This window comes from Eutrema salsugineum, unplaced genomic scaffold (genome assembly GCF_000478725.1).
Source record: "Eutrema salsugineum unplaced genomic scaffold, Eutsalg1_0 scaffold_1, whole genome shotgun sequence".
In the NCBI taxonomy this organism is placed as follows: domain Eukaryota; kingdom Viridiplantae; phylum Streptophyta; class Magnoliopsida; order Brassicales; family Brassicaceae; genus Eutrema; species Eutrema salsugineum.
Genome location: NW_006256909.1, coordinates 13,765,447 through 13,778,720, shown reverse-complemented (window position 1 = coordinate 13,778,720; position 13,274 = coordinate 13,765,447). Strand labels below are relative to the sequence as shown.

The 13,274-nt window shown below is 30.2% G+C and overlaps 1 protein-coding gene and 1 pseudogene across 1 annotated transcript; one reads left to right on the top strand and one right to left on the bottom strand.

Moving 5' to 3' along the window:
- Positions 1 to 5,437: 5,437 nt before the first annotated feature.
- On the bottom strand, positions 5,438 to 7,306 carry LOC18029331 (auxin-responsive protein IAA14). Its single transcript, XM_024149483.1, has 5 exons — positions 6,930 to 7,306; positions 6,531 to 6,769; positions 6,114 to 6,249; positions 5,685 to 5,746; positions 5,438 to 5,580 (listed from the first exon to the last, which is right to left on the bottom strand). Exons 1-5 carry the CDS (start codon positions 7,157 to 7,159, stop codon positions 5,543 to 5,545), a joined length of 705 nt encoding a protein of 234 aa, XP_024005251.1. The 5' UTR covers positions 7,160 to 7,306; the 3' UTR covers positions 5,438 to 5,542.
- Positions 7,307 to 9,966: 2,660 nt separating this feature from the next.
- LOC18029330 lies at positions 9,967 to 11,587 on the top strand (annotated as a pseudogene).
- Positions 11,588 to 13,274: the final 1,687 nt, after the last annotated feature.

Below are 13,274 nucleotides of genomic sequence, written 5' to 3'. Positions count from 1 at the left end.
AACGTTTGTAAAGGTTAGAATATGTAATCTACTACGTTGTTCTACAATATATTATTAATGATAATAATCAAAGCTATCGGTTACTGATCAGTATTTTGAAATTGTTACGAGATATTATTATTAGAGATTTTGGTGGTACATCTCGTTTCCTTTTCAATCCAGAGATAACTGAGGTTCAGAATTTTGGTAACATGTAGGCTTCATTTGCATATTTTATTATGTAACTTAATGGAGAACAACTATTAACATATACACTTTATTTATGTTTTATTTATTCAGGTTTGTACTTTCAAACATGCAACCTCGGATCAAATCTTCGAAATATTCTGATCGTTGAGGTATTCAGATTTTTCTGCACTGTTGATGTTATCCTTATTCAGCTTCGATTATCAAAATACTTTCGTAATTATTCATCCTTCTATAATATGTAATGGATCCACATAAGTGCCAGGGATTATTTGTTATTTCATTGCTAACAACATGCTATAGGACTTACTATGGATCTTCAAGTAATTCGTAAATTTAACTTTTATTGTCCAAATATGAGTTCACGTAAATTTGGATATTTTATTTAAAAGCCAACAACAAAACCAATCAAATATTGAAAAAGTAATATAGGTAACTTAGCTCTCATTAAGATATGTTTGCACTGTTATCAAACTTTACGTGTAAGAGTCAATAGAAACTAATTGCGACTGACGTTTTGTTTTCAGTTTTGACAACTGATGTTTATCTTTTTCATATGTTCCAATTATGAGTAGGAAAAATTATAAAATCTTATCGCTGTTATAATGTTAGCAGATTATAATCAATTTAGCTTATGAACTTTTAATCTGTCAATCAATTCACACAAATTGCATAATGTAAAAGAAGACAATTTTATTAGAATAAAGATAACCTCTTATTGTAGCAAACATTCAGAGATAATATTTTAGAACAAGAGATAATTTTAGCTACATTCCAAAAATTTTCCTTCCACTTTTCTTCTTATCTACCTTGAAGAACCAAACATAGATAATATTGTTAATATCAAACATAGTAGTTGTAAAAAATCAATGACTTCATGAAATATTAAGAGCTTACCCACTCCAATGCATCTAGGTAGCGGATCTCTGATTCAACGAAGCTGCATTGTATACATTTCAAACATATCTCCAGATCTAGATAAAGATCGTGTTTTCCTTTCTTGCAACGTTTCTCTGGAGTTTCATCGGTTGATATTTCTCCATCAGGCTGTAGAGATTACATGTTGAATTTACCATACACTAATAGAAAGTACATTATAAAAACTGTTTAATTTTAAGCTTAAATTATCTCTGAATGAACCTCGATGGCTTTCGCAGTTGATTCGCTCAGGTAGTTCTGCATCTCTTCCCCCATATTATTTTTCTCAAACTCCGATTCAGAAATTGGAGGTGGTGACGTTGGTTCTACCACACCAAATCGCATGATCAATGGTGGTGGTCTAATGATCAGCAATCCATTTTCATCATAAGTTCTTTCATCGTGATTTTCTATTTTTTTAAGAACTTTTATTCAGTCGATAAAAACTTTAGAAAAATTTGTAGAAATATGTTGTAATAGAAGAACTCAAGTTATTATATAGGATATGGTAGTTAAAAATATTCAATGTCCTCAAAAGTTCCAATTTTTTCTTGGGAAGTCTGACTTTTTTACTTTTGCTATTCATATAATACATAATATTTACACGAGTTAATGCAATCAATTGTAACAAATGGGCTGAGACTACAAATCTTTTACAGTTTAACTTAATCCGCAATACAATATGGAAACATAATATTGTCTTCTGATAACTTCTTACTAATATTATTTGAAAGTTATTATGTATAAATTGAATTATATAATCATATATTCTGGATTTTTTATTAAATTATTATAACATGAAATATATTTTTCTACTGTTATTACTTTCTAAAACCAGATGCATCTTGCAATTTTTATAAAATTGCATATATTCGTTTAAACCCTAATTATTCCATCTATATATATACATAATACTTTTTGTGAACTGCAACTTCATTAGTTACACTGCTATCAAATTTTCTCTATTCCTCTTCTCTATTGCTATAAACAGGATAGGTAAGTCTTTTGCATTCCACTCTTATCGATTACGAACCTTATTATAGCAACATGAAATTTTTCTCCATTTGTTTTCATTTAATAGATATAAACAGAATTAGACATTTGAACTTCTTAGCGTACATTATTAGATTCCCTTAACAAGTGTTTAACAAGTTTTTTTCTCGGTTTTCAGAGATAATGAAATTTCACCTACGAAAAACAAATTCACAAAGCAAAACAAGGACGACAAACTTATGAAAAATACCAAATTTATTGCTTGGATGGAGTGTAACAAGATATACGAGACGTCCAGATCCCTGCTCTATACAGAACTATCTCAATTTTTTCTGGAATGCCACATTTAAAGAATAGAGGCCTCGGTTAAGGGGTATAGGGAATTCAACAATTATTCAACAGTATTCAATTTTAGATGGAGAGATATTTTATTTGGACTGTCTGTTGAATATCATTAGAGGTCCTTGCAGTTATGAAGATATCCGAACATTTAATGGTGTTTTATACGATACCTTCAAAAAAGCTTGCTATGCAGTTATGAAAGATATCCGAACATTTAATGGTGTTTTATACGACACCTTCAAAGAAGCTTGCTATGCAAAGGGGTTATTCCCATACTATGACATTTAAATGTCAATCTTAATATTATGTTGATAATTGCATGACAAATCTTTATTTCAATAAGTTTCTCCTTTTTGTTGTTTTTATTTATCTTCCATGTTTACAGTACATATTAAGCGGTAATTTATGAAAATCTAAGTTAAATCATTTTTTAAATCATAAATATTACATTTTCAGCAGTTAGATATTGCATAAATTGATATTTTTATCATCTTTGAACAGTTAATACACTTTTATTATCGTAACTTTTAAGTATAATTTATGCACATTGTTCATAAATTAATATTTAAAATAAACAAATATCTCACAAAATCTCAAAATCATAGAGAAAATGATTGAAATTTCAAAAGTTGAAATACAACTGACATACATAACTAACTATATTCTGGAAATAAAGTGTTTTCAAAGAAATGCAAATAAAAAATAATAATACTAAATTAGCGGTTAAATAGGAAAAACGTTATAGATAAATATTTTGACTTCCACTTAATAGGTTTGTATTTGTTACACATTTTGGTTTTCAAAATTTATATATTACTTGTATCTCACTCTACAAGAAGTGCACAGTCAATATTCTCTCTTGAATTTTGTAGAAAGTATTTACTATGTACTTCTTGTCAAAAGTGAGCATTGACAAGTAACACAATGAAAATTATTTGTTTTCACACAATGAAAAAAACTATTTATACTGATCTGATTCTTCAAAGAAGCACAAAAATACTATGTTGGAAAAAAAAAATTTATGTAAACATATTTTTTGTACGTTTCTGAGAAATCATATCAGAAGAATAGTTGTTGTATCGTTCTTTGAGTGAAATAATTTTTTATTGGTTACTTCATGAAACTTTTCTTGTGTTGTTTATTTATAGAGTAAGTAGAGAGTGACCCTTCATGTTTTTCCATGTGTTTATATTTCTCCAAAAGTCGTTTGTAATTACAACATTCTCCATATGCTTGACACATCAGCATTAGAGAGGTTGACACCTGTCACTTAAATTTTAATTCATAAATTTTAATATTAAATTTTAAATCACTTAAAGAATATGAAAAATTTGTTTTATTAATTAAATTTTATATAACATTTATATTAATGTTAAATAAAAATTTATTTTATAACTAATTAAAAATATTGATAGATATGTATCTAATTTTTATATAACTGTATATTATTTAATAATATTTAAGATGTATTTTAAATTAATTTTTAAGATTATTTATAATAAATTACTAACAAGTAACAAATGAAATAATAATTATATTAATTTTAATTTTTTTTATTAATTGACTATTAATTAATATTTGTGTAAATGTTAAACAATAATTTATGTTATAACTAATTAAAAATATTGAATGATATTTATTAATTTTAATATAATTTTAAATTATTAAATAGTATTCAATATGTATTTGAAATTAATATTTTAAAAAAATTTAGAATAAAATATTAACAAGTAAGTAAGTAGCAAGTGATAATTATATTAATGTTTATAAAAATATTTAAAAAAAATTGAAAAAATTGAAAAAAAAAATCTGCATGTAACGTGCGGGTATTCACCTAGTATTGACTAAGATTTGACTGAATTTTCACCAAATTCACAAAGAATATGCATTTTTTTTAAAATTAATCTTATCTTTATCTATATTACAAAAAATAGTATTTCTTAAATATACATTTCAAAAAATACTTTAAAAACAAAAAATTAAAGGTTCTTTGGAAATTAGATGTGATCTTCATCATTATTTTCTTTATTATACATAAATATTAATTATACAATAATAAACTGCAAATAAATATGAGTCCATCAGAACACACTATAAACTATCAGTATATTAAATGGAAATCGGTCCAATAAAATTAACATTGTATTCAGTAACATTCGAATTGTAGAAAAACGTTTAAATCCGTACGCGGACCAGTATCCTAATTTTTCTTATACATGACACACTTTTCTTTTCTAATCACTTTTTTTCAAATGCTAGCCTACTCTATCTTGTTTCTAATTATAACTATACTATACATATAGCGAAAGAAATACTACATAAAATAAATAATTCTTACTTTAAAGGAATGACATCTTACTCGAAATAAAATTATAATCTCAAGGCTAAGTGCTATATTTTCTATTTTATGATTCAGTATTTACTAGACAAATTTATTTTGATTTTAAAAGTATCTATTTTTTTTCTCTCGTGACCGGCCAAATAGCGTAAATTAACATAATAAGGATGAATTGAAAGACCCATGAACATGCACATGCTCTTGTTCCCTACGCCTCTCATGGGTCCTGAATTTAATAAATTCTTCCTAGATAACTAGAGAACCAATAAAGAAGTCAATTAAGATATCCTAATTACATCCTCAGAAACAAAAAAAAAAAAACAATAAACGTAGAATAAAATGAATTCACGTAAAAATTAGAAAAAAATATAAAAACTCATGCACGGTTTATAGTGTTTGAAATAGTTGCTAATTGGAAAATTTATTAAAAACCAACGCAAAAGAATATTTCAACCTAAATTCAACCACTATTAAAATTTAGATAGAGTGAGCATTTCAAATAGCTTAACTAACATTAAAACTCTATAAAATCACTATCACATTTACACTTTAAAAAAAAAAATTTCTACTTTAATATAAGAGATTAAAAAAAACACATAGATATTTAAAGTTTCGATCTTCAGGTCAAATACAAATTTGTGACTTCTTTTTCTTGAAAACTTCTATTTCCCTATATACGCTCCAATATTAAAAATTACAAACACATAAGATCAATAAAAAATAAAAATTCAAGAACCCATCATGCATATTGTCCTCATTTTTTGTTCAGGATCTGTTCTTGCACTTCTCCATTGCTCTTGGAGCTGAAATCAAATTGAGTAAAACAAAAAAAAAACAAGAACAACAATTAGATTTTATGAATTTTCTTAAGAGTCGCTTAAGGCAACGAACAATGAAGAGAACGTACCAAGTCCAATTGCTTCTGATCCTTTCATAATGCGCAAACGTTTGCATGACTCGACAAACATCCTGAAATCGCATTTTGGTTCTAATTAGGACATCAATCTGGATTATTCACTAAAATTGAAATCTAAAAATTTCCAATAATGAAGTTTGCCAGCTACAAATGAGCCAACAATTATATATATATATATATATATATATATATATATATATATATATGTCCCATGCTAACCAAAACTTGGCTGTGCGTATTTGTAACACATGGATTTCGAGTATCCTTTAGTCGTTTCTGATAATTTATCAGATAATATTGATTTACTCGATCGAGTTAGAGATTAATTGGTTTTGGCTCGAATACTTAGATAAAAAAAAACACATATTTTAAAAAGATTAAAGAGGCAGTTAATGAAAGCAAGAAAATGGAGAGACTCACGGCCAGGGGACATCACCAACTAGCATCCAGTCACCATCTTTGTCCTCGTAGCTTGGAACATACTCAGAACTGTTCAGTAGATCCATCACTTTACTCTCGTTCATGAAATCTATCATCCCTTGTGCTCCATAACTCCCTTCAAACCCCCAAATTGAAAATGTTAGTCTAATATCATATAAAGAGTATGACCTCAAGCATTGGCTTCAATTTTTTTGTGTATAAGTTTGCATTTACATGTGAAAGAGAAATTTACAAACGGGTCATATATGAAAGAGAAATATATATTTCTACAATATAAAACATGCCAACTCAAAACATATAATTTTGTGTATATTGCGTTTACGTTTGGAAATAAAATATAGACCGAAAACGCAGAAAGCAAACGGACAATCGAAAACTATGTATGTGAATTCGTACCCATTGTAAAGGAGCTGAACATTTTGGCCAAGGCGTCAGAGAGATCCTTGTAGCTTTTGTACATCTTGAGGTCAACCTTTCGAAGATAAGGAGCTCCATCCATTGAAACCTTCACAAAGGCGACGGTTCCTCCTCGTCCTCCTCCGCAGCTTGATGCCTCCTCCACTTCGCTGCTCTTCTGATGAGCCATAACACTTTTCCGGTAGTTCCTAACCGGTGGCCAACCTACAACCTGTGCTCTACATGAAGTATATAACCGTTAAACACCCATTCATGTCACTATTTAATGCAACCATATGTATATTATCTATTCATCCATAAATCTTTACATGTATCTTGTAGTTAAAGAACTATATATACAATACCGATATATTCTTCTTTTGAGGAATTGGAACTTACTTAGCAGGAGGCTTAGCGGGGTCTTTGGTCTTCTCCTTGTGAGCTACGGTAACGTTGAGATCCACATGTCCCTGTTTGTTAGATTGAAGATTGAGTTTGAAATCAACTGTCTCCGAGAAGCCTCTCTTGTTCCCCACACCTGATTTGGTCGGCGTCTCCACGGTTTCAACGCCTCCGGGTAGGCCAAGGCAGAGCTCCGTCTCCTTAAGCTTCATCAATTCTTCCATCATCTCTTCTTTCTTCCTTTCTTTGTTTTGTTTATTTATTCCTAAACAATCTTGTCTCCTTCTCTCTTTCTGTTGTTGGGGTAGTTAGAGTTTGATAAGAAGGAAAGGGGAAAGGGGGAAGGAGAGTTGAGTCGATGATATAAGGGAAGAGAGAGAGAGAGACTTTAGCGGTAAAAACGAAATCTGGTCTGATTTTCGATAACCATTTTTTTTCTTTTTTTTAAGATAGAAGATTGATCTATTGTGTATTCGCATGTGCATGTAATCCCTACATTTTCTTGATATGTGGGTTCTCAACACGTGGCCTTTTTACTAGACGTTGGTTGTTTATGGCAAATCTAACTACTTTGTGTCCAACAAGCAGAAAAAGTCCAAATTATATGTATTGTTGATGTTGTTTTTTATGAGAACAAATAGGCAATCTACACGTTGAAAAGGATCTACAACAGAAAATTTTACATGTATCATGTTTATAATGAACAGTTTTGAATTGAACTAACCACTTGTTAGAATTTTACATCCAAAAATTTAAACTTTGAAAAACTAATACTAATATATAAAAGATTTAGCTAATTCACTTATTGCTAATTGGTTTTGAATTAAAAATCTAAAAAAATTAACATAATATAAAAATTGTTTGTTGACTTAAATAAAGTGACTCAAAAAAAATTATTTATCGGTTATAAAGTGAAATTTGGTTAGAAACAGACTGATAAGAATTATTAAGATCGGGTATGTTAGAATCTTACATCCAAAATTTAAAGTTAAAAAAACTTATACTAATATATAAGAGAATTGGGTTAATTCAGTTATTGGTTTTAAGTTGGAAACACAAGAATCCTAACACCAATAGACCAAAAACATTTTCATTATAGTGTTTTTTTTATTGGCCAAAAAAATTGATTGTTATAGTTTTATCAAGTGATTACATATATTGTTTTAAAATATATAAAGATCGTGTAAAAAATGTGTAATTCTGATCAACATGTCTATTAATGTGTGTGTGTGTTGAATCTATAGTATGTATTGATCACTTCTATGATTAGAGGTTTTTTTTAATTGCCTACCAATATAATTTGTTAGACGATGCCTCAGTATGGTCAACTGTTCACGAATCACATCACATGTATATATACAGCAAGTGGAATTGGGCGGTAAAATTCCACTAATCGTATTTGGTCAACATTATTATATGATTAATCGTATTGGGTCCTCAAGTGCGTTCACCTTAAATTATGTTTCCTATTAATTGGAAGTCAGCATTACGACCAAAGTTTAATCAATAATTAAGACGTACAGCAAATAATCAATGACACCGATCTTTGTAAATATTTTTACTACAAGTTGGACCATCTTCTCTCAACATCTCCCTGAATTTCCGTGAAATGATGGGGCAATTTTCGGAAAATATGCTTGTTCGGTTGTCGATTAATCATTATTAAATTGCATAATTAATTTAAAGTAATCTTGCTTTCTGAACCTTCCAATCATGTGGTTCAAGTATAACCCACATGAACGTATAATTTGTCCAACGGAAAGGGCGGGTTAGTGACTATTTATTATGCATGCTCAATCCATTTTCTTAGTTTATGAGTATTATAAGTAAATTTCTTATCATTGATTTTAGTTAATCATTGGACACCAAAAAGAAAAGGATTAATAAAATTATTAAAATGGGGCCGTTCACAACTTAAGAAAAAAAAAAGTTAAAGAGCACATGGATTTTACTGGCGACCTCTATATAATTAGACCACCCATTGTTTTCGTGTTCTAGCGGATGATTATTATTTCTTATATATATTATAAAACTCTAAAGATACCTGATCTTCTTATAACCCAATAATTGATAATTTGCCTTATCAAATCAGATATGAACATATTAAAAAGGTTACAGTTTAATTTAGTATTGGTAATTCAAGATCACGTCAACATTGTTTTCGATATATTTAGTTATTATTACTGTTTTTTTCCTCGGTTACATCATTTAGAGTATATTTTTCAATTTGAATTACAAATAGTATTATTTTATATATAAAACGTGATCAACTCTCTCCAGCTGATCGCCACGTCAGCAAGGGAGAGAGTGACACGTGTCCCCCACAAATCTTAATTAAAAAAAAAAACTTTTCTCGAAAAAACATCAGATAGAAACGTCTTCTCTTCCTCATTCGTTACGAGTCTCTCCGAGAAGGTCTTTAGAGGTTCCGATCACGCCAGACTTTGTTCTGACGGAGCTTAACTGTTGCCGTTGTAAGATTATATATTCATTATCAGTTCGAGAAAAAACCATGTAAAATTCAATCTCCAGATTTTTCTGTTCTTCAAAGATTGGGTTCGATTCGGGAACCTTATATCAAGTTTTTATAAATTTTTGCTTAATTAGGGTTTCACAATAATTGTGAGCAAGTTGATTCTATTGGTTAATATTCTGGGCTAGAGATATGTCTTCGTCCTGTCCTGAGCCGAAAATCTAATAAGCAAAAGTTTGGCACCGCGGAAACAGTTTCAATTACCGATTTCAGGGTCAAACCAACAGACCAAGGTGATTTTTCTCTCTCTTTTTTTGTATCTCGATTGGTTTCTTCGTAAGGATTTTGAGAATTGGAAAGACTTGAAGAATCCATTGCTTGCTCAGTTCCGTAGAGAGAAATTGAGAGCAGCTAAGGTTTGTAAAGGTTTGTCAAAGAACGGGAAGGCTCAAAACCTTGCTTAACAACACTGGCTTGAAGCGCTGTGTTTGTGACTAATCTCAGTTTCGTTTATGAACTTTCTGCCAACAGATTGACCCAAGACATCGGTATGGACAGAACATGCACTTTTACTACAACAAATGGCTCCACTGTCAGAGTAGAGAACCTTTCTTCTACTGGTAATTTCTTCCCACCTACTCATTATCTTTTCTTTTCTTTTTTTGTCCTAAATCAAGTAACTAAACTTAGAAATGGGTTTGATTCAAATGTTGCAGGCTTCATATTGGCGAGGGGAAAGAAGTAAATCTTGTGGAGAAATGTCTTCCATTGAAACTACAACAACATTGCATTAAGTATCTTGGTCCGGTTAGTATCCATTCTTTTTATCTCTGCTCAATAAGTAACTTTGCCCAGGAATTAGAACTTGTTTCTTATTGTTGTCATCTTTATGTTTTGTGTAGATGGAAAGGAAAGCTTATGAGGTGGTTGTGGAAGACGGCAAGTTCTAAGAATTTCTCGATACATTCTTTGTCATTTGACAATTTGATGGCTATGTTCTGAGAATTTTTGGTAGGGAATGGAGAATGTTAAAGCTTTCACGACTTAGTTCTGAGATCCGTGCTTTAAAATCTTTTCCTATTGTATGTTCGCCAAATTCAGGCGCAGTGACTATATATATATATATATATATATTGAGCAATTGAGTTGGAAGATTTGTTGGGATTTGCCTTAATGTACTCACAATTCTTTGATCACAGGGAAATGTATTGGAATCGACGACCAAAAGTATCAAAAACTAAAAATAAAATCCAAAGAAAGAGCTCAATATAAGAAGGGTGCTATTGTGGAAGTCAGAAGTGAAGAAGCTTACACGGGTTCTTGGTATTGTGCACGTATACTTAATGTATTAGCTGATGATAAGGACATTGTTGAACACTTGAGATTTTCAAGAGATGGCGACGAGTCTATCCCTCTGAGAGATTTGGTAGAAGCCCAGAACATAAGACCAGTTCCTCCTTCACAACTCTCGCCTGTTGCACGCTATGAACCAGGGGATGAAGTTGATGCTTGGTTCAACAAACGGTGGTGGATCAGCAGGGTTTCCAAAGTGCTTGCACGAGGTTCAATGTACTTAGTCTATTTCATCTCCACGGGTGAAGAATTGACAGTCCTACATTTCAATTTGAGGCCCGGGAAAGAGTGGATCAATGGACGATGGATTAATTCTTACAAGTATGGCTACTACATACAATGTCTTGCTATTAACTAATCTTGTTAATTATTTGTTGAATATAGGTGTTTACACTGTTATAATTCTCACAGTTTGTGCGTTCCTTTTTGTGTACAGAGAGAATGCTTCAAACCTCCATAGAAGAAGATACACTGTTATAAGGCTCATGGTACTCTGCAAAGATTATAAGCTACTTAGGGGAAAACAGATACACAGTATCAAACACTGAGAACGGTGGGTGGAATAGAGTTGTTAAAGGAAGAAGCAAGAGGCCTAGATATAAGACCTAATCCTCCTCAACTTATTTTAAGGGCGTGTTGATATGAATTGTTAGAAGATGTGGAAGCGTGGTTTAACGATGGATGGTGGTCTGGTCGAGTCTATAAGATCAACAACAACTACATGCGATATGGTGTCTACTTCAAAACTACTGATGAGAGATTGGAGTTTGCTTACACTGATCTAAGGCCTTGCAAAGTTTGGAGGAAAGGGAAATGGAGCCGTGCTTAAGATTGAGAAGAAGATGACTAATAGTAGGTGGTGATGAAGAAGATAATTAACGTGACTTGATTATAAATTTGTTGTTAAAAATTGGTTATATGACATTTTGATGTTGGTGATGTGGTTAATTTTCTTAATATATGTTTTCTTCTCCAATGCTTATGTTCTTTTTTTTTTCCTTGTGTTTTCTGGTCATTGTTGAATATGTTTTTTTTGGGAGAAACCGTTTTATTGAATTTCTTAGATATAACTACAGTTAGAAGTCTAAAACTCCAAAAAAAAGAAAAAAAATCAGAACAGTGTTTTCAATTGACTATAAATTAATCATACTAAAATTATTGACGTTATTAAAGGACAAAAACCACAAACACCAAAATAAAATAACAGCAAATATACTTCAGACATGTACACATTAAAATACACGTTTTGGTAGTTTATTTCACTGCTTTGAATAGGAGATGAAAATGAGTAATATTTTAATAGAAACACCAAAGAACTAAAATACCGGAAACATGATAGGTTATTAAAAATAAAGATTTAAACAATTAAATAAAGACAGAAGAAATTATAATACCATGGTAAATAAATTTGCAAAAAGTACTATTTATTCAAAAAAAAATGTAAAAATTATAATTAGTTACTTCCCTTTCTAAACCACAAATTTGCATCGTAGCTTCCCTAAAGAAAGGTTATTTTCAACCTAAATGAAAAAATAGTTACAGATTTAAAAACATTATTCAAACAAAAATAAAAAAAATTATCCGCGCATAGCGCGGACTTTCACCTAGTATATATAAAGTAAAATGTTATCTCTTCTCATGATGCCACATCATTTTTCTCAAACTCTAAAATTTTGACACATCATCAATTCAATTATTAATTTATAATTTATTATATTTTGTGTTATTATACTTTAATACTCATAATAACTATCATCCATTAATATAACAAGAATATAATATTATTTTAAATTATTTACTTTATTTATATGATTCAATAGTAAAACATAAAATTTTAAGATAGCCAGAATTGGATCCAGTTTTGTCAAATCCGAAAAACAAATTCTCGGATCCAATTTTTTTAATATCTAAAAATATCTAAATTCGTTTTAAAACCGATATAAAACACTAGAATATAACAAAAGACATAAATTTAAAGAAAATTAGAATATTATATTATAAAATTAAAATGCATATAGACGGGTTAGGAATATTTGCACGAGTTTCAAAAAACTCAAGTGACAATTATATCCTTCTCTATTTTAATTATTTTTGTTATTTGTAATAGAGTATCATGTAATAATTTACAAAATAAAATTTATTTTTAAAATGACTACTTAAATAATAATATAGAGACGTGAGAATGCATATTTGTGAAACAAATTGTGGTATCACAAAATTTTAACATGTTCAACCTAATCTTTGAAACATAAAATGGGTGAAGTTCCCCTTAAAAAATTATACAGAGCTCAGGTTAGAGATGTGACATTGAGAGTGACTAGAAAAAAGAAAAACCTGAAAAATATAGAAATTTCAACCGGTCCAATATGTTGTGTGTGGTTCAACATGTTGCATTGATGAGAAAGGGAACTTGAGAGGAAAAAGGAGAGTGAAAGGGAAAAGGATAGTGAGAGGGAGATGGAGAAGGAGAGGGAGAAGGAGATGGAGAAGGAGAGGGAGAGAGACATGGAGAGGGA

Coding starts and splice junctions, on each gene's coding strand:
- LOC18029331 (XM_024149483.1), bottom strand. CDS start 7,159: ATGATGGAAGAATTGATGAAGCTTAAGGAGACGGAGCTCTGCCTTGGC. Junction 6,770..6,929: donor CCCGCTAAGCCTCCTGCTAA/GTAAGTTCCAAT, acceptor TACTTCATGTAG/AGCACAGGTTGTAGGTTGGC. Junction 5,747..6,113: donor GTTGGTGATGTCCCCTGGCC/GTGAGTCTCTCC, acceptor ATGCGATTTCAG/GATGTTTGTCGAGTCATGCA.